The 22,267-nt window shown below is 40.8% G+C and overlaps 1 protein-coding gene across 1 annotated transcript; it reads left to right on the plus strand.

Moving 5' to 3' along the window:
- The first annotated feature begins 8,802 nt into the window (after positions 1-8,802).
- Positions 8,803-16,037, plus strand: LOC130070310 (tripartite motif-containing protein 16-like). The gene is made up of 6 exons (XM_056234674.1): positions 8,803-9,471; positions 9,853-9,948; positions 10,036-10,269; positions 11,089-11,248; positions 11,399-11,446; positions 15,157-16,037. The coding sequence occupies exons 1-6, from the start codon at positions 8,899-8,901 to the stop codon at positions 15,735-15,737; spliced, it is 1,692 nt and encodes a 563-aa protein (XP_056090649.1). The 5' UTR covers positions 8,803-8,898; the 3' UTR covers positions 15,738-16,037.
- The last annotated feature ends 6,230 nt before the right edge of the window (positions 16,038-22,267 follow it).

Raw genomic sequence — 22,267 nt, forward strand, 5'->3', positions numbered from 1 at the left:
GTTTTGTTTTCATCCCTTGGGTCCCTCATGACCCAGCTCCCAATGAGCCAGCAACAGCTCCAGCAGGCACACCTGCTATCTCCACTGATACTGATACACTCTCCACGTGTCAACCGGCTCCATGACACGGTGCCATACAAGGTAGCCGCAATCCAAGTCAGTACAAATAAACAAAAAGCTTTGGCTGATGAACTCATTCAGTTCCGACATTTTAGCAAAGACAAGACGTCACCAGCAGAGCTGCTGCAAATTGTTGATCGTAATGGACTTAAGACAACATGTCCTAATATTTTTGTTGCACTGAGACTGTTTACCATGCCAGTGTCTAACTGTAAAGGAGAGAGGTCTTGTTCTACTCTAAAACGAGTGAAAAATTAACTTAGGACAACAATGACACTTGCAGGCTTCCTGCACTTTCCCTGCTTGCCATTGAACCTGAGCTGGTTAGGGGCATAGATTTTGTACAGTAAGAGATTGTAAGGTGTTAGAGGATTTGTGTATAATATCATTGCTAATTTGGTGGTTTTAAAATTAAGTGACATGGCATCTGACGCACAGAAGCCAATGGCACATGTTGGTATGCTTAGTGATGCATCCGGTCTTCATTGGCATGTGCCAGTGGATAGTGTTGCCACTGACATTGTTGCAAAACACTGACACCGAGTCATGGAACATGTCGCTGAATGTTGTGACACCTCCATTAGTGACTGACAGATGAGTTGAGCAGCTATACTGATGTAATTGTGTCACAAAATCATAAATAAATAGCCCAATTTAGTGATATTTTATAATAAATGTAATCCAAGTAATTGAAATTCATAATTTGAAATGCATAATTAAAACCATTAATAAAAACAACCTAGAACATAGCATTTGTTGTATGCTCTAAATTTTACCATGAAATATAATGATTAAAATCCTTCAGAAATCTTTTTTTTTTTTTTTTCATTGTTGTGTGACATTATATTCAATCTATGCATTAAAATGTTTGTTTTTTTCATGAGAAAAAAATATTTTATCTAAAATACACATTTTAGTCATGTCCCTGGCTTTTCACTCAGTCCTGTTACCCTAACACATCCCCAAACCCCCCATCCCCTCTGAAAAACTTGGAACATTCCACAAGACACATTTTCAACAGGAAGTTGCATCATCTAAGTAAGGTAAGTCCTCTCATTTTATTATCTGTATATTTGAGGAATTTGTAACTATGACTGAGAAGGTCAATCTCAACATACAGTCCTGTTACCTAAATTATTTCTGTGATGTTATTTGTTGATTTTAAAAATATTAACTTTTAGTAAGTCACTAGAATTTGCTCAGTGTCCTTATGCTATTAGCATGTATGCTATGTGGTCATTTGTCATGTATTTGATAGTTTTTTTGCTTAAAAACTCAATTCTGTTACTTTCAGTCCTGTTATTTATATGACAAATAACAGGAGTGAGTTAAAGTAACATTCGCATTAGCATTAGTTTTACAATGTGAATACCATACTTCCAGGGAGCCAGTCCACCACGAAGTCCACCACTCTTCGACAAGCAGCTTTCCGACCAAAACATCAGTTTCAAAGACACTTTCAATAGTTGGCGCAGCACAAAGTCATCAATGACAAAATCTTAAATTTTGCCTTTAGTATCTTCCACAGTCAAATTTGATTGCAAAACTGCTGCAACTGAAGCGGCTTTGCAATACGCCCCCTCTCTGCTGGCATCTTGTATTTACTGTTCCAAGGTTGACATTTGGCACTACATGCTGCTTCGGAGACAAGTAGTCCACTTTTACCTCTGCTGTGACAAGCTGTCCTTCAAATACCTTGTAGTTGTCAACAACTCCAGGAACCTCACAATTAACATCTACTGACATGGTTAATTTTGACTGTGCTGTTGTGGAAATACACGTTTCCCCACTGAACTGATGCATGATTTCCATTACACGAGAGTAGATGTTAAAACTTCATGCTGATTTGCACTCAGCTTTCACCAAGATAAGCACCAACTAAGACGTAGCTTTACAGTAACCTATGCGTCTCCATCCATTTATGCTTCCTTCCATATGGTGATGTGAATATCCTTCTGTCTGGTGTTAATGGCTTAAGTATATTTCCTGGCGCGTCAGCACACACAACGGCTGCGATGCTGGCTCCGGGGATCAACCACAATGCGGTCTCCCCTGCGGATCAGCATGACAACTGTCTGGATTGAGCAAAGTAGGGTACATCTCTGGGGTCTTCAAGTGGGCTCCTTCCATCCTCAGTGTTTCGTTGACTAGCCCACGACACCTCAAGAGGGCTCGGCAGTGATTCTGGCATCCCAGAGTCACCCCCCTCCGTCCCCCACTCAACTCAGCCCAGCTTACTTACCTGTACAGGCGTTTCTATCGTTCTATTATGCTTGAGATCCCTCCTGCTGCTGAGGTTGCTCCTTCCTCGTAGTTCAGTGGCATAAACCCTTGATGTGACCTAACCATTATCTCCCAACCACAATCTCTAATGCCGCAATCTCACCGCAACCCGAACATACGCGCCAACTCGTTTGACTAAGCCTGTCGAAACCTCACTGTCTTCGTTTAAGCAGGTTCAGTGGCAACAGTTTCAAATGGCATACTACCTAACAACCCGACCATACGCGCCAACCCGTTTGACTAAGGCTGTCGAAGCCCCACTGTCGTCGTTGAAGGAGGTTCAGTGACAATGGTTCTATATGGCATACTATCTACTCACAACAACCGACCATATGCGCCAACCCGTTTGACTAAGGTTGTTGAAGCCCCAGTGTCGTCGTTAATGCAGGTTCAGTGGCAATGGTTCTGTATGGCATACTACCTTCCGCAAAACACAACAATATCTGTCCAACACAAATCCTCATTCATGCAAAATACAGTACATGGGATTGTAATAACTATGCAAACTATACAAATAATCCAACAGACTCTTCAAATTTTTCAAGAATTCTTCGAAACCGTAGTGTGGTGGCCTGTACACAGCCAGCCAGAATCTTTCTGTCTCAATCACAGCCAGTTGCTGCTCCTCTCTGCTGCTTCAGATAAGTTCTTCACTGTGCGACGCAACTCTTGGCCACTGAATCCGACGTCTCTGAGGAACCGGGTTGTAGAGTGTGCCACAAATCCTCGACAACCCACTTCCACTGGATAAACCTGGACTCTCCATACTCGCTGTTCTGCTTCAGTGGCTAGATAAGCATACCGCAGTTTCTTCATCTCATACGCCTCATCCACAGCATCCCCCCATGGCACTGTTAACTCTATCAAGTGAACAAGGTAGCAATCTCAGGTGGAAAAATAAGCCATTGATCAACATCTGCCCGCATTTTCCAGTCTCTAGCAGCTTCCAGTTGTCCTGGGCGAGAATTGGTTTTAACACCTTTTCTTGGTGGTTGCTCGCCTGGGCGGAGGAATACTGTCTTCTGTGTGTAATGTTTTGCTAGAACAGGTGGCAACTTATTGGTCATGTTACGCTTGTCTTCCAATGCTAAAGCCAAACATCACAGTACCTGGTCATGGCACCAAGTAAACTGTCCTTGGCTAAGAGCCACCTTACATCCTGTCAAAATGTGACTTAATGTGGCAGGTGATGAACACAAAGGACATGAGGGATCCTCTCCTACCCAGAGGTTTAGGTTCTGTGGTGATGGGAGAACATCATATGTTGACCTGATAAGTAAACTGATCCTACTCTGTTCCATTGACCATAGGTCTTGCCAGCCCATCTTGCGATGTTCCACACTCTCCCATCTCATCCATTCTCCCTGCCTGGCCTGGGAAATGGCCTTTATACACCTCATCTTCTCCTCCTGCTTTCACACCTCGTTGACTACCAGCTTCCTCCTTTGAGCTGGGCCTGCCTTGTGCCATTTAGGAGGAGCTAAACTGAGCCCAAAACCCCCTCTTCCATGCTGTCCTTGCCCCACGATATCACCAATTTGAAGGGCAGCCTTTGCCTCTACCACAGATTTCTTTGCTGACCACTTTCTTCCATTTTTTAACACAGGTGCTGCCTCCCTTACACATGCGTCACGTGACTCTACTAATGTCATTTCCAGTCTGACCATGGCGCACTTAAACTCATCGGTTAACTCTCTGGGGTCGGCAATCACGCTGGCGTGATCTGCTCGCTTTTTCTTATCAGTGCAAAAGAGACTCAAAATACTCGGTTGATTTTGATCTTACATTTAAGTGTTATACATCATTAGTTCTACCAGAAAGACTCGGGAGATAAATTGAAAAGCTATATACATTTATTGACAGCTCAGCAAGCATAAATTTATGAGTTCTTTGGCGTAGGCCCCGTCCTTAGCGAGCAAAGCGAGGTTAGCCGAATCTGCATGTCCCGCCTGAGATGAAGGCGGGGGCGCAGCCGACCCCCTGGAGGTAAGGAAGGGACCATCCTGGTGGTGGTGATGGGGAGGATGGAGGGGAAGGTACCGTCTTTGTGGTGGTTGGGGAGGATGGAGGTGAATGGCAGCGTCAGCATCTGCGAACTCAGACAAGTGTAAGTACCAATCTTATATACTGTGACTGTTAACACCTGATTGGATGGGGATGAGGTAATACATGGCGCGCTGATTGAGTCTTCCTGACAGAACTTAAGCTAAAGCTTCCATATCCTGTTAAGTTTCTATTTTTTTTGTGGATACTCACAATAAAAACAAAGTGTTGTGCTTTTCACCAAATAAAGAAAAACAAACATGATGCGAGTTCTGCGTTCTCTCTGTCAGTGAAGTCCATTCTGAAACGCGTCCTAAGATTAACTGTAACTCCGCGATTACTTGTCACACAGGTACGAGAGATTTTTCTTTATGAAGCTTGAATTCTCTTCTTTTAAATGAAGTAATTTATATAAAAAACAAATATTCTCAGTTTATGCAATCTGTATGAAAAGAGAGTGCTGTCAGTATTTTTTTCCCAGCTCATTACACTTCATTACGCGTTAATCTGACACGCCCACGGAGGACGCACGCTATTCAAACGCAAATGTCGAGGCAAGCCATGACAATGCCCACATCAGCCGTTCCACCGCGGCGGTAAAATGTGTGGTGTATTTGCTGCCTTTTACCGCTAAGAGGCGCTACAATCATAGACTCTGAAAAGTGTTCGTTTATTCCGGTTTATTCTCTCTAATGCGTAATCTGCTGCCGCACCGCGGCTGATTCAGAGCGATTGAAAGCTGTTAGCAGAAGAATTCAACAAGTGAAACGTAGTTAAAATAATTCATAATCACAATACTGAAATTAGGCTACTGAAATGTAATTGAATAAATAATGAAAACATTTCAACATAAAACATTGCAATAAAAACATTTAGGCTACATCGATGAGGCTTTACAACTTTAACAGCGTAGCCTATATACGGTAGCTCAATGATCAACGCAATAACACGAGCTTCGAGGAGCTTCAATAGACCCGAGATCGAATCTCAATGTAGCATAGGCCTACATGTTGTTAACCGATGTTGTCCTACAGCGTTTATATTTTCCCACCTTGATGCTTAAATAGGTAACTGTTTATATCTGTTTACTTATTTAAAGTCAAGAGTTTTGTTTGATTATCATTACAACATAAATTTGCTACATTCCTGTAGAACCGCAGCTGCTGCACAAACGACAATAACTGATGAAGGAAGATTGTCAGCCGATTGCATCAGAAAATGAAAATGAAGAAGCTCGTCTTTAGTCTGCTAAATTATTGTGTAATGTAAAAGAACACTAAAATTACTTAAGTTTGAAACCAAGTTCGAACATTTCAAGGTTTAATTTTTTTAATTTAAAACAGGGTTGCATCGGGTTTAGAGTTTATTTCTTTTGCGATGCAAAATAATAAACACTAGGCTAATCTTATTCTTGCGACATTTTAAATTTGTATTGCCAAAGAAATTACAGCTAAATTAAACAATTAAAACAGTACAAATTGTCCAAAGAAACATAATTAAATTAAAAACATGCGTTTCTCTTTGCCTCTTTTTGCCTTTAGTGTTCTTCACTGGCTTCTCAGACACTGTTGGTATTGCCTCACCATTAATGAAGAATGTTTTATCTACTACTTTGCCTTTAATTATAGAGATGCTCCTTGATTTAGATGGCTTAAATTGCATTCTTGCCCATTCAATGTTATTGGTTAATTTACCCAATAACCGATTAGTGCAGGCACACTGTTGTAGTCATGGTTGTCATATCATCCATGTATGCTCCGATTGGTGGTACTACCCATTTTAATGGCTTAAATTGCATTCTTGCCCATTCAATGTTATTGGTTAATTTACCAATAACCGATTAGTGCAGGCACACTGTTGTAGTCATGGTTGTCATATCATCCATGTATGCTCCGATTGGTGGTACTACCCATTTTAATGCCCTAATGATTACTCTCATTGCCATGGTAAAAGCCAGTGGAGAAATGGTGCATCCTGCCATTATTCCAACCTCTAAGCATTGCCATGCAGTGCTGAATTCTGAAGTTGAGAAACTAAATTGCAAATCTCCAAAGTAGGCTTTCACTAAATTTGTTATTGTCATCGGTACACTGAGAAAATCAAATGCTGCCCAAAGAAGCTCATGTGGCACTGGACCATATGCATTAGCCAAATCCAGGATGGAGCTCCTTCCTCTCCTTTTTAGCTGATTGAATTTGTTGCTAGATCTCAATGATGTGTTCTAAGCATCCTGGAAAACCTGGAATGCCCGCTTTTTGTATTGAAGTGTCAATGAAGCAGTTCTTTAACAGGTAGGTTGACAATCTCTGAGCAATAATGCTGAAGAAAATCTTGTCTTCAACGTTTTAATAGTGAAATAGGACAAAACTGACTGATGCTTGTAGCAACTTTTTCTTTAGGTATAAAGACTCCACCTGCTCGGCACCATGGTCTAGGTACAACCTGTTTTTCCAATTCAGCCAGGTCCTGGGCGCTGCACTGAGGGGCGTTTTCACACACCAGTAGATGGGACATCGTCTGTCTGGTGGTTCCATGTTTTCATAAGTGCTTTGCACCTCCCCTGTTCCACTCGTAATCTGTTGAGGGTCTTCCAGGTTAGCCATGGGAGGTCGTGCCCACTGGCGAGACATTCAGTCGAGGTGATTCCTCTCTCCATCCATTCCAGGGCTCGTGTATTTAGCTGGTTCCATTCATCTTTCCAAATGTGGGTCCTTGCTATTTCTTCGGTTGTCTGGAGAGGTGGGACTGTCAGCAGTGTAAGAAAAAATGAAGTAGATGTCGAAGATCTCAAAAATGAAGTTTATTACAGCATAGCAGTGGTAAGGGACACGAAGCACCTTGGGTTCACTCGCGTCAGAATGAACCCCGAACTCATCCCAACGTAAACATTTTATGCCGTCTTACATCTATCTTTCCCCTCAGCATGTAAATGAAGCTCTCTCTTAAATGTAAATTGAGAATAACAAATTCGTCTTCTCTCTCAGCGTGGAGCTGAAACTCTATCTTAAATGTAAATTGAAGAGAACTAAAAGTGGTACCTCTGTGTCCATGTCTTTGATATTCTTTCAAATAAGAATGGCCAAATGTTTAAGGTGATGTCATCTCTTTGAAGCTCCCTAATCAAGATGGTTCTTGAATACCCGCTGTCATTCCCACGCTATAGGTAATAAACGTGACTCTGTGATACTTTTAAGATTGTAAGGAATTAATTCTATGATAAATAAGCTCTTTTAAGTGAAGGAACATTTCAATATATCTATATTGGAGTGGAAGTTGGATCGGAGCAGACTATAATTTCTTACAGCAGGAAACCAGCTCTTGATTTCAGACGGGGTGGGGGTGCTATGTGTCCGTGCAGGGGGTGCCAGTTAAATCTGTGTCTGTATAGCATGTTAAAACTTTATAATCGTTCATATTAACAGATTAATAGATGTTTTAACCGGAAGTACATAATGGAAATTTTAGAGAAATTCTAAATAAATGCATTACAATTGAACTAAACCCATTATATTTTAGATGAACAGATAAAAAGTTAATGTCAAAGTGCAAACATATATCTTATTTCTGTTCTTGTTTTGATTGGTTAATTTTTAAGGTGGATGAGCAGTTGTTTGGAAGCCTTCAGAAAAACAACTATTTTCAAAATAGCATGGCATCATCAACACACGTGCTCATGATGAGGAATATAATTCACCACAAAAACACTGGGACAAACCGAAAACTTCAGGACCAGCAGTTGCAAAAGGGTCTGACAGTCCAGCACATGACAAACATCACATTAAATGATGTTGGACAAGCAGTATTAAGTGTGAGGTACACAATATTATCACATATACAATGCTAAATGAGGTACAGCTTTTCTGTACTTATGTAAAATTTTATCCCAACCTTGTCATCATGTGAGGAATTGTTTTTGTAAATATGACTCATCTTATACATCATGTACAGTCTGTATTAGTGTATGATTCAACTGTTCCCCAGGGTCTAGTATTAAAAAAACATTAACAGAACAATCGCAATACATTGCAAAATCGAATCGCTGTACTTGTAGAATCGCAATTCTTAAAAATCACAATACATATCGTATGGGCACCCAAGTATCATGATAGTATTGAATTGGGAGATAGGTGTATCGTCCCAGCCCTATGAGGAACTGGACACAGTTTTCAGTCCTGCGGTACCAGTGAAGTATTTATGAGACAGAATTACTGAACTATTAAGGGTGTTGTCTTGCTTCTCTGTAACTTCTATTCTTTGAGTGTGTGTCTGAGACTGATTAAACACAATGTGTGTGGGACCAGGAATGAGGAAGCTGCTTTACAGACACGCCTGTTTTGCACACGTCACTCAAACACAGAACCAGGAAACAAGAAACAGTTTCAGTTCAGGGAAAGAGACACTGAAGTGTAGTTGAGCTGTTGTGTGTTTGTTTCTCTGTGTTTATGCAGTAAAATGGCAGAAGCCAGGTTTTCTCCGGATGAGTTCCTGTGTTCAGTGTGTCTGGATCTCCTGAAGGATCCAGTGGCCATTCCCTGTGGACACAGTTACTGTAAGATCTGTATTACAGACTGCTGGGATCAGGAGGATGAGAAGAGAGTCTACAGCTGCCCTCAGTGCAGACAGACCTTCAGTCCAAGACCTGCTTTAGCTAAAAACACCATGCTGGCTGAAGTGGTGGAGAAACTGAAGAAGACTACACTTCCTGCTGACTGTTACGCTGGAGCTGGAGATGTTCAGTGTGACGTCTGTACTGGAAGAAAACACAAAGCCATCAAGTCCTGTCTGGGGTGTCTGAACTCTTACTGTCAGAGTCACCTTGAACAACATGAGAGTTGGTTTAAAGGAAAGAGACACAATCTGACTGATGCCACTGGACGACTGCAGGAGATGATCTGCCAAACACATGATAAACTCCTCGAGGTTTTCTGCCGCACTGATCAGAAGTTTATATGTCTCCTGTGTACGATGGATGAACATAAAAACCACGACACTGTATCAGCTGCAGTGCAGAGGACAGAGAAACAGGTATGAACTTGAAGGAGTCTCATAATACTTATTTACAGGCTCATCATTTTGTTTATGGCTCTACTAGAATACATTTACATATTTAATGTCTGTTTTCACCCTCTCTGTTTTAGCCCTAGAAACTGAGACATTATTCATAATATATTCTTTTGTGTTATGCAAGAGAAAATCATACATGTATGGAAAGACATGAGGATGAGTAAACAATGAAAGAATTCACATTTCTGGGTGAACTATCCCTATAAAATTGATTAAATAAATTGATGAAAATAACCTTAACATGCAAGATCTTTAACCAATCAGACTTCACCTATACTGGATTTATATCTGTTTACCTGATGATTTGTGTGATGTTTCTCCTGTCACTGGTTTGTCCTTTAGCACCAGCTGAAGAAGACGCAGAGGTCGTTCCAGCAGAGGATCCAGCAGAGAGAGAAAGATCTTCAGCAGCTGAGAGAGGCTGTGGCGTCTCATAAGGTGAGTCTGGAGAAGAAGAGAAGTTTGAGACGTCTCAGTCAGGACTCACTGAAGCTCACTGTGTGATTGTGATGTGTGTCCTAACAGCGCTCTGCACAGACAGCAGTGGAGGACAGTGAGAGGATCTTCACTAAGTTCATCCGCTCCATTGAGAGAAGCCGCTCTGAGGCGACACAGCGGATCAGAGACCAGGAAAAGACTGCAGTGAGTCGAGCTGAAGGACGACTGGAGCGACTGGAGCAGGAGATCAATGATCTGAGGAGGAGAGACGCTGAGCTGGAGCAGCTTTCACACACACAGGATCACATCCATTTCCTGCAGGTAACAGAGATCTAGAAGAACAGGATCATAGTGGACTTGAGCAAGAGACTCACAGAGAAACATTTCATGAGAGCAGAATGAGCCGTTGACTGAAGTGTTGATCTGTGTGTTCGGTTATTATACAATCATCAGTCAGACTCTCATCTTCTGCAGTGTATTTAAACCACAAAACCTGACCTTGGGATCGTGTCAAATGAGACAGAATGAGTCAAAGACTTCAGAATTAATCAAATCTACTCAGTCCTGCCGTTTGACGCCATTGATGCTCTTGATCTGTTACTATGTTATTGCCAGATGTTTGAGCACCCAAGTGTTTTCCTAGAAAGTTTAAATATAGTGTAAATGGCAAATGCTAGAACGTATTGCACTAGCATGATATATCTGCTTCATATCTGTTGATATAAACCACAAACCCTGACATTGGGATAATGTCCTAAGAGTCCTTGTGAATTTCAGAGGCAAAAGTTTAGAACTGCTCAAAAGTTATTAATAAAGGGAAAATCTACTCGTTGCCTTTGACCGGCTTTTCCTGATTCAATTTACTCAACGTGACTCCATTGAGGCACTTGACATTTATATTATTGCCAGATGTTTGATCATCCAAGTGATTTTCTAGAAAGTTCACATACAGTGTAAGTGTCAAACACTAGAACTTGTGGCTCTAACATGATGTAATGAAAATGAGAATGAAGCTGATGTTGTGAAAGTGCTGGATTGAGGAGAGTTATTAAAGATCAACAAGAGCCGCACAAATCTGACAGTAGTGCAGGTTATTGATGAAGTGTGGAGGTGATGAGCTTTGATTTCTGTTTTCTGTAGAGTTTCCAGTCTCTCTCGGCTCCTCCTGAATCTACAGACGTAAATGACAATCCCTTCAGTCCTCTCTCCTCTTTTGATGGCGTGAGAGAATCTGTCCTTCGGCTGAGAGACAAACTGGAGGATTTCTTCAAAGAAGAGCTCAAGAAGATCTCTGACAGAGGTAAAGTCCTGGAGATTCTGCTCTCAGAAATGATCCTCCATCATCTCATATCATGTAGAAGATCATATTAGAAATGTCTTAGGAACGGATGCAGGGATCATTTTCTCTTGACATGATAATCACACTCTTCATGTCTGTTGATTTCCACAGTCATTTTCACCAACATTGTTCCCAGAACCAGGAGCGACTTCCTACAATGTAAGTCACTAAGAAAACAAGCAGATAAACTCACTGAGTGTGTTCATGTTCTTCCTGTAGAAGGTGAAAGAAAACATAGTTGATCATGTAAATTAGCGGTTTTTCAACGAGGAACATCGGGCGCTGGAAGCAATATCTCTTCTAAGGTGCGTAAAAAGATTTACAAGATGAAACTTGTAGGCCTGGTTTCACAGACAGGGTAGGGCAGTTAAGTAGCTTTTATAAAAGCTTTTATAAAATCATCATCCTGTGACCGTAAACTGGCCTGTCAATCATCCTGTCACCGTAAACTGCCCTGCCAATCATCCTGTCACTGTAAACGGCCCTGCCAATCATCCTGTCACCGTAAACTGCCCTGCCAATCATCCTGTCACCGTAAACTGGCCTGTCAATCATCCTGTCTACCCTGTCAATCATCCTGTCACCGCAAACTGCCCTGCCAATCATCCTGTCACAGTAAACTGCCCTGTCAATCATGTCACTGTAAACTGCCCTGTCAATCATCCTGTCACCGTAAACTGCCCTGCCAATCATCCTGTCACTGTAAACTGGCCTGTCAATCATCCTGGCACCGTAAACTGCCCTGTCAATCATCCTGTCTGCCCTGTCAATGATCCTGTCAGCGTAAACGGCCCTGTCAATCATCCTGTCACTGTAAACTGCCCTGTCAATCATCCTGTCACCGTAAACTGGCCTGTCAATCATCCTGTTTGCCCTGTCAATCATCCTGTATCCGTAAACTGGCCTGTCAATCATCCTGTCACCGTAAACTGCCCTGTCAATCATCCTGTCACCGTAAACTGCCCTGCCAATCATCCTGTCACTGTAAACTGCCCTGCCAATCATCCTGTCACCGTAAACTGCCCTGCCAATCATCCTGTCACTGTAAACTGCCCTGCCAATCATCCTGTCACCGTAAACTGGCCTGTCAATCATCCTGTCTGCCCTGTCAATCATCCTGTCACCGTAAACTGCCCTGTCAATCATCCTGTCACCGTAAACTGGCCTGTCAATCATCCTGTCTACCCTGTCAATCATCCTGTCACCGTAAACTGCCCTGTCAATCATCCTGTCACCGTAAACTGCCCTGCCAATCATCCTGTCACCGTAAACTTCCCTGCCAATCATCCTGTCACCGTAAACTGGCCTGTCAATCATCCTGTCTACCCTGTCAATCATCCTGTCACCGTAAACTGCCCTGTCAATCATCCTGTCACCGTAAACTGGCCTGCCAATCATCCTGTCACCGTAAACTGCCCAGTCAATCATCCTGTCACCGTAAACTGCCCTGCCAATCATCCTGTCACCGTAAACTGCCCTGCCAACCATCCTGTCACCGTAAACTGGCCTGTCAATCATCCTGTCTGCCCTGTCAATCATCCTGTCACCGTAAACTGCCCTGTCAATCATCCTGTCACCGTAAACTGCCCTGTCAATCATCCTGTCACCGTAAACTGCCCTGCCAATCATCCTGTCACCGTAAACTGCCCTTTCAATCATCCTGTCACTGTAAACTGCCCTGCCAATCATCCTGTCACCGTAAACTGGCCTGTCAATCATCCTGTCTGCCCTGTCAATCATCCTGTCACCGTAAACTGCCCTGTCAATCATCCTGTCACCGTAAACTGGCCTGCCAATCATCCTGTCACCGTAAACTGCCCTGCCAATCATCCTGTCACCGTAAACTGGCCTGTCAATCATCCTGTCTACCCTGTCAATCATCCTGTCACCGTAAACTGCCCTGTCAATCATCCTGTCACCGTAAACTGGCCTGCCAATCATCCTGTCACCGTAAACTGCCCAGTCAATCATCCTGTCACCGTAAACTGCCCTGCCAATCATCCTGTCACCGTAAACTGGCCTGTCAATCATCCTGTCTGCCCTGTCAATCATCCTGTCACCGTAAACTGCCCTGTCAATCATCCTGTCACCGTAAACTGCCCTGTCAATCATCCTGTCACCGTAAACTGCCCTGCCAATCATCCTGTCACCGTAAACTGCCCTGCCAATCATCCTGTCACCGTAAACTGCCCTTTCAATCATCCTCTCTGCCCTGTCAATCATCCTGTCTGCCCTGTCAATCACCCTGTCTTCCCTGCCAATCATCCGGTCACCGTAAACTTCCCTGTCAATCATCCTGTAACCGTAAACTCAGTTAAAATCCTCAATTTAATCTAATATAATTTCCTACTCTTTCTGAGAGAAATGTTGTCGCAGGTTCATCTGCCAGTCGTGGGTCTTTCATGCGGATACTCTCCTCATGTGTTTGCAATTTGAATGTAATGATGCATTTAAAAGTTAATGGCTAGACGTATCTTTACAAAAGTTCACAATGCTGCTGCAGATGCAATATAATAATGTATCCAACATTGAATAAATACATTTTCGTCAGGTTGGATACTGATAATTAATCACTCAAAACCCTTTATTGAAACCTCTCTACACAACCACCGGACTCGCACGTCCTCCATGTCTGTAGTTATTTATTTATTTTTTTTACACTTTTCACTCGTGTTTGTAGTTCTAACCGAATCCTCGTCTAACGCGCGATGGGTTGTGGACAGTATCAGCCGTTAGAGTGCGCATCGATCTGCTATTCGGATTCTGACCGGAAATAGTAGACCATCCGGGTCTCTTTGGGACACTTATTTCAACATACTACGATTTGGGACGTACTAATACTATTTTCGAAATCTATTTAGGACGGATAGTATGCGAATTGGGACGCAGCACAGATCTTCAAACCACATTAACAGAACCTCTGACTCTTTCGGCAAAATCAAACTATCGCCTCAAAACCATTTTATCTGCTGAAAATCAAACAATGCTTTCAGATCGTACACACATGGGTCAATATTATAAAAACTACAGATCATTCGACCTTCCTCACACTCTTCCTCTTACGCACACACACACCTGCTCTTCCTCACACTCTTCCTCTTACACACACCTGCTCTTCCTCACACGCTTTCTCTTACACAAGCACACACCTGCTCTTCCTCACACTCTTCCTCTTCACTCTCCTCTTACACACATACTCTTTCTTCTCTCCCTCTTATATTTTTTGTTTATAGTACATTTATAGGTTTAGTCACAGCATTAGAAATAAGTGCGAACAATTTTGAGTCGTTGTGTGTAAACAATGACAACTGTGTTGTAGTTGTGTTTAACTTTCGCCTGCCTGTGTTTAGCGTTTTGAAACATAAGTGCATCACAGTATGTTTTAGTGAGTGAGAATGTGAAAAATTGAAAAAAGAGTGCAGGAGATTTGCAAACAGTGTTTTAACTATCTGACCTTGTTTAATGTTTTACAGAAAGAGTGATTTATTTAACAAATTGGTTTAAACTATTGAGAATTTGGTTCAGAGAATTTGGTTTAGTGTTTTAGCAATTCAGAAAAATTGTAATACACTCATTGGTAAATCAATTTAATGGATACTTGCTGTATTAGTTTCTTTAAAAAAATATATAAAATTAAACGTGAACTCCTTCTACCATTTGAATAATGTAAATATAATAATAAACCTAATTATAATAAAGAGAATAATAATCAACATTAATATTCAGGGAAGACGATTAGACAATATTTTATTAAGAGGGGGGTGTGAGGGACCTGGATGATGGATAATGATAATGATGATTTGCACGGGATATTAGACGGATCTGACAGATTCATAATTCCTGATTCTGATGTGTTTTCTCTCCCTCAGATTCTCTTCCGCTCAGTCTGGATCTGAACACTGTGAGTAAACGCCTCCGTCTGACTGAGAACAACAGAGTAATTACTGGCACTCCCCCAGTCCAGCCGTATCCTGGTCATCCAGACAGATTTGATGATGTGGATCAGGTGTTGTGTAGAGAGAGTGTGTGTGGACGCTGTTACTGGGAGATTGAGTGGAGTGGGAAGTTTGGTGTGTATATATCAGTGTCATATAAGAACATCAGCAGGAAGGGACGGGGTAATGAGTGTTGGTTTGGATATAATAATCAGTCCTGGAGTTTGGAGTGCTCTCCCTCCAGATACATATTCAGACACAATGACAGATTGACTTATCTCCCTGTGAAGCCCATCAGCTGTAGAACAGGAAAGTGTGTGTGTGACAGCAGAATAGGAGTGTATGTGGATCACAGTGCAGGAACTCTGTCCTTCTACAGCGTCTCTGACACAACGAGCCTCATACACACAGTCCAGACCACATTCACACACACACTCTATCCTGGGTTTAGGATTTATACTGGATTGTTTTCTCTTTTCTCTAAATCTAACAGATCATCAGTGAAACTGTGTTGATGAGTGAGAACAGACTGTAGAGATTCTACCCATAATGCTTTGAGCCGCATGATAAACCAGTAACAGTGAGATGTTCTAGAGTCTCTTATTTTCTCTTCACATTAATAATCTTACATTAATACTTCAGCTGAACTTATGGCACTGAAATAACAAAATAAATGAATTCTCATATAGACAGTAAGATCATTGTGTATGTGTGTGTTAATACCTTTCAATTGAAAATGTATCGTTAAATAAATATTGATATTGAAAAATTGATAAATGTCAGTTTATTAATAAATGTGAAATGTATAAACCCAGGTCCTCTGATCGCACTGTAAACCCTTGATCAGTGAAAGTATGAGCACAATTATTCTGATCTAATCCAGTTTACTGTAAATAAACCTCGTCCTGAACAGACCTGATGCTCTGAGGAAAGATAAAACAGTTCAATCCAGATAACTCAGAAATATATAAGGTATGAAAGAAGGAAAACTGTGACTGAAATCAGTCCAGATGGACACAAATTAAGTGTCTTCATGTTTCACTCTGAATGTTTCTTCAATCTTCACGTCTTCATTCTCCTCTTTAATAATCTTTATAATAGGGCTGCCACTGACGACTATTTTTGTATTGATTAATCTATTGACTAATTTATCGATTAATCAAAACGATAAATTTTCTGCCACAAATCAACAATTTTACTAAAGAATGTTTTATTTAACTTGCAACTTTGGCATTCAGTAGTGTACTATAAAAAAGTCGGTGTAATGTAGTGACATGCCCCCACAGAAGAAGATTTAGAAAAATAACCTCTGAAATGATGACTTCTGGTGAATATTGTATGCTATCATACATTATAGCATATTATAATACAACTTATAAGGCCTATATATTTATAGAATAGCAAAGTAGGCCTAATCAATATACAATACTGAACCACATAGATATATAAAGGCTATCATGATCATTTTGCCAACAATGAACCATGGATTTGTTTAGTTTATAATACATTTAATTTTTAACTTAAACAAATACAACATATAACATTCAAAACTCATCGGCTTAGACTGCATTTGAAGAAAAATAAACAACAGTTTTCGGTAGCCTTGTGCGAACTTATTCAATAGAATTAGACTTTTTTCTTTTAGTCATTTTCCCTACCCATTTTCATTTTCCCTACATTTCCCGCTGTTGTCACTTGTCGTCATCGTTGCTACGATACGTGACTCACAATGACTAACGACCAATTAAAAGAGTGTAAAGTATCTAGTCAGGTTTTGGGGAATATGTATTCAATAATTAACAATTAATTATTATTCATTATTCATACGGGTTTGGACCAGATAACCATATTTTAAATCGCCCAAAGAGGGCGTTATGTATATTAACTGCATCTGTATTCATAGATGTACACAGACAATTAACCACAAAGGATTATCATTAACTGTATATGTACACATATTTTACAGACAGGTTAAAATTAGCTCAATCGTATATCAGTCCTCAATCAAAACGGGTTATGATTAAAATATTAACATATAAATTGTCTAGTATAAATAACTTCTAATGGAATTAATCAACTACCAAACAATCTGTTCGCCAGCGAACTGACCGTACGGTATTCTATCAATCCTCACAAAAGTTATCCTTGTAGAAGGACAAGAAAGGCAATTTCTCAGGCCTCGGGAAACAACCTCACTTTTCCATAAACAAGATACTGTTTAAGGTATCTTTAATTTGTAAGCTTGCAGCAAAGATCTTTAACATTTAAGTGACTTGAAATGAGCAAGAGACGGAATCAATAAAATGAATATAATGAATTTAATATCGGAAAACTACGTATACAGGTGAACTAACGTTACACAGAATAAATGTATTTACAAACACAATAAAAACATCGACGAACGAGAATGCATAGATAAAGGGAGCGTGAAGAAAAAGATGGGAAGAGAGAGAGAGAGAGTTGGGAAGGTCCCGAAGGATCAACAGAGTTTGGCAAATTACAGACTTTAAAACCTTTGAGAGACAACACGGAAAAACACAATCTTACTGCTCTGAGAGCTCGATAAAATGAGTATACTTGCATGGTCCTTATGTTGCTGACACGCCGCGTGTCCTGTGTGTTCCGTTGGAGCGTCACATGGTTTGCAGCTGGTCCGAGGAGCGCGCGTGTGTGGTGTTGGAGCGTCACGTGGTTTGCGGGTGTGTCCGGAGCGCGTAATTTCAAAGGCTTAAAGGTCTTTGACGTAAAGTTACCAAATAAATAATTCAGACTAAGTTCCTTTCACTTCGTGGAAGTGAACAGAGTCGAATACGGAAAACAAAACTCAACAAAACAAAGACAAAGACAAAGAAAAGATTCCTGCGGGAATCACGGAGCACGAGAGTTACATGGTGAATCGACGGAGGTGAGAGAGAAGAGAGAGAGGAGGTGCTTGGTGCGTCTTCTTTAAAGACACTTCTGTTCACGCCTCCTCTGGCGTGAACGCACCAATCAGCTGGGAGAAAAGTGCGCGGCAAAAGTGGTTCTTTGTCCTGTCGAGGCCTACTTTGCATGCTTTATGACAGTGTTAAACATGTGGTCCATTTTACTCCAGAGATGATAAAACATAGTAAAATGCATTTCATCACAATCTGCAATATGGATTCAGCTAGGACACACCGCGAGGTTTACATTGATCCCAAACACCCACATGAAAAGTATAGGAATTACAAAGATACAGCTTACTGCAAAATTACACATACTTAGGTTTCATTTAAAGGTACGATAAAATCACAGATATCCCACTATGACGTGGATAATCAGGCAAATATAAAAACAGATCAAATATACCTTAGTAAATGTCTTTAAATGAGGAAATTTATTAAAGCTTCGTGTGTGTTTGAATCTGCGTGCGTTGAGCACACAACGGGGGGGAAGGGTTCGTGGAATTCCTTTGAAGCCTGAACCCGAAGTTGTAAAGTGTTCTGGTGAATCTCGCAGGACATTTGAATATGTCAGTTCATTGGGTGTTTAAGAGAAAGAACCTTCAAGATTTCTTATAATACCCCTGCGTCACAAAGTTAGCAAGATGTAATGTAAATTAACAAATGGGGAACGAAGATTGAAGTTTATAGAGACCAAACGTGCCACACATGAATTTGGTTAATCATGGTATGCATCAAAGGTTAATCATGAAAGAGTTCCCTGCAAATTCTTCCCCGGTCGTAAAAGTAATCAGTCTTGTAACAGAACACCGTTCTGTGTATGTGTGTGTGTGTGAGTCTTTGTGTGTGTGTGTGTGTGTGTGTGTACCCCCACGTTCTTTCTTGAGGAAAGGGAAGGTTGGGGGGAGTCAACTGACACAGTCCAGACTCTACAGGGCATTCTCTGATGATGTTCCAAGATGTTAAAAACGCTACGCGGCTGATCATAAACAAACAGGGGGAGAAATTAGTATCTACCGCACCGTCGTTTTTTTTTTTCTTATCATAGCCTACAAATGTCTTCCTTCATAGTCTGTCTGACATATATTAGAAGCTATTTGTCGGTCATGGATTTGCACTGAATTGATTCTCAAAAAATACAGAACAAAGTGCGTTCCGTATCAGTTCAATACGGAACAAGACTTTTATGTGTCAAATATGGGACGATTCCGTATTATACGGAACGGTTGGCAACCCTAGTCACCCCACTCAACTCAGCCCAGCTTACTGACCTTTACACCCTCCTGCTGCTGAGATTGCTCTTTCCTCGTAATTCACGTGACCTAACCACAATCTTACAATCTCTCCGCGCCAACCCGTTTGACTAAGGCTGTCGAGCCCCACTGTCTTCGTTAAAGTAGGTTCAGTGGCAACGGTTCCGTATGGCACAATGCTGAATAAAGTCGTAGTTTTTGTTATTTTTGGACCAAAATGTATTTTCGATGCTTCAAAACACTCTAACTAACCCACTGATGTCACATGGACTACTTTGATGATGTCTTTATTCCCTTTCTGGACAAGGACAGTATACCGTACATACATTTTCAATGGAGGGACAGAAAGCTCTCAGACTAAATCTAAAATATCTTAAACTGTGTTCTGAAGATGAACAGAGGTCTGACGGGCTTGGAACGACATGAGGGTGAGTCATTAATGACGTCATTTTCATTTTTGGGTGAACTAACCGTTTAAGTTTTTCGAGGTTGTTTCCTCTTCGAACGCTGCACTGTCCATTATAACCAACGGGCAGATGCTTGGCTTTCTCCCTAAAATGTTGTTAAGCTGTTCGTATAATAGAAAAGTATTTTTTCCTGCCCCACTTTTGTTATTTGCATCTCTTATTTCTTTGTATTTAGTTTTAAGGTTTTTAATTTTCCACCTGTGGAACCCCCTCTCCCCCATTTTCTGCGCATTTTTTGGTACATGCTTTAGTTCCTGTATGTCTCTTCCAGGCTGGCTTGCACAGATGCATCCCTTCGGAGTGAAAGAGGGAAGAAACCTCGTCACTGGCCCATGGAGATGTCTTCATTATATTAAAATGTTTGCGCAAACAGCACATCCACAACAAGTTTCAGCAATAGCATCTGACGTGTTGACATTGTACGCAAATCCGAGAGTGGTCGACAGACTCGGATTTCTAGAAATTAGATTTGAATAGGATTTCAAACCGTATATGAATGTAGCTTGAAACGGATTTCATGTGATTTTTTGCCATCCACACCTGCTAAATCAGATCAGATTTCAATCGGATATGCAAAAAAATTGGATTTGGAGTGACAGTCTGAACGTAGCCTTAGTCAAAGCCCAGTAATTTTTTGGAGGGAGGACTTGGGGCAGAGACTTCTCATCTTGTAAAAATGCAGGAGAGGCAAAAAGAGTTTCTGGGTTAGAAAGCTAAAATTGCTTTTATTTTTTATTAAACAGTGCTTTAATGAACAAATTGTGTCCTTGTCTTTAAATTAATTCAATTACAAGTAAACGTTTCTCAAGGATAACAAAATGATCTGCTAATGCTGTAAACTACAGCCCTTACTTGCACATTACTATAACATTAAAGCTTAACAACTCAAATAACAAATTGTATGAAAACATGTAAACTGCACATAAGGCAATTTTTGCATTAACATGTTTTTACTCTAATTTGTTATTGTTATATAATAATTTACACAGTTGCTGTTATTTTCATGACAACTATTTTAAACATACATTAAATAATCAAGATATCATAAACAAGTTAAGTAAAATATAATATATAGGCTAATATATAGTATTTATTTAGTGAAAGAGTTAGCAAACCAGCAAGCTGTGGACACTGAATGACTTGCCTGAGGTAAATATAAAGCTATGTGAAAAACTAAGCGTTTTATTGACGTATTTCCGCTGTTGAAACACTGATTGAGTGTTTACACGAGTTATGATGCCTTTCAGCAAGTATACTGTATCTTTCAACATACCTTCGGGTGTCCATTCATGTTTATTCTGTAACTGAGGAAGAGATGATCGCGCTCCGCGCTGCCGCATGCATACAGTGATATCTGTCACGCCACATTTAAGAGCGCCTAAACGGCATTTATTGTTTGCATTTCGTGATCAAATAGACATAATTTGAAAGATTACACCTTGCTTATTATCAAAAGTAACAAAACACTGAGCTTATTGCGATTATATGTGGTTAATGGTGGTTAGGCAACAGCCCTGTATTCGTTGTGTGTACACATAACACATGAGGTGCAATGAGCCGGGGCTGGGTGTGGCGTGTTCGGTTCGCCATGAGAGTATCGCGATACGTATCGTGGGTGGTGTATCGCGGTTTTTCGGTTCGGTTCAAATATCGTTACACCCCTATTAATAATCATACAATATTACACATGTTTGATATCATTTGAAATGTCTCAGTGTCTCATTTTCAAAGAAGTAAAACTAAAGCTATTAAAGTTCTTAAGAGTTTAGAAATATCTTCCTTACAGAGTAGGGTGTGTCTTCCAGGCATAAGGTGTCACAGTGTCCGGGTTGTGTTTCCCCGAGTGTCCACTTGAGGTCTCTTCCACATACTGTCGCCATTCACTCTGGAACTGCATTCCCCATAATCCTTTGTCTGTTCTCATCACTTGTGATTGCACTCAGCTGTTCCTTATCACATTGTTAGTTTCTGTGTGTATATATACCCTGTCTGGTTAGTGTTTGTCACGGAGTCGTTGATGTCACTTCCACTTCCAAAGTTGTTTCTCGCCTGTTCTTGTCTTGTTTCTTTGTTTATTGGACTGCTAATATGGATTTTGAACCCTGCATGGATGACTACGAATTGGATTGCCCTAACAATAAATATACTGCTTTTGGATCTACCTGTTTTCTTGTGTTCCCGAGACAAAAGGTCTCCTGCTCTCAAAAGGCGTAACCTCTGAATGCAAATTTCCATTGTTAGCACATGTTTCCATGTGAAAGAAGTTTCTGTCTATATAATGAAATGCAGCAAAAGGATCAGGGCGATTTGTACCTCAAATTGGCCTTTGAATGCTGAGAGTCGCCAAGACTCAGCATCACGTATTTCATAATGTTAAAGGTTCGCATTTGAGGTTTTGTAT

Source organism: Rhinichthys klamathensis, unplaced genomic scaffold (assembly GCF_029890125.1).
Source record: "Rhinichthys klamathensis goyatoka isolate OS25496 unplaced genomic scaffold, OSU_Roscu_1.1 h1tg000018l_1, whole genome shotgun sequence".
Taxonomy (NCBI): domain Eukaryota; kingdom Metazoa; phylum Chordata; class Actinopteri; order Cypriniformes; family Leuciscidae; genus Rhinichthys; species Rhinichthys klamathensis.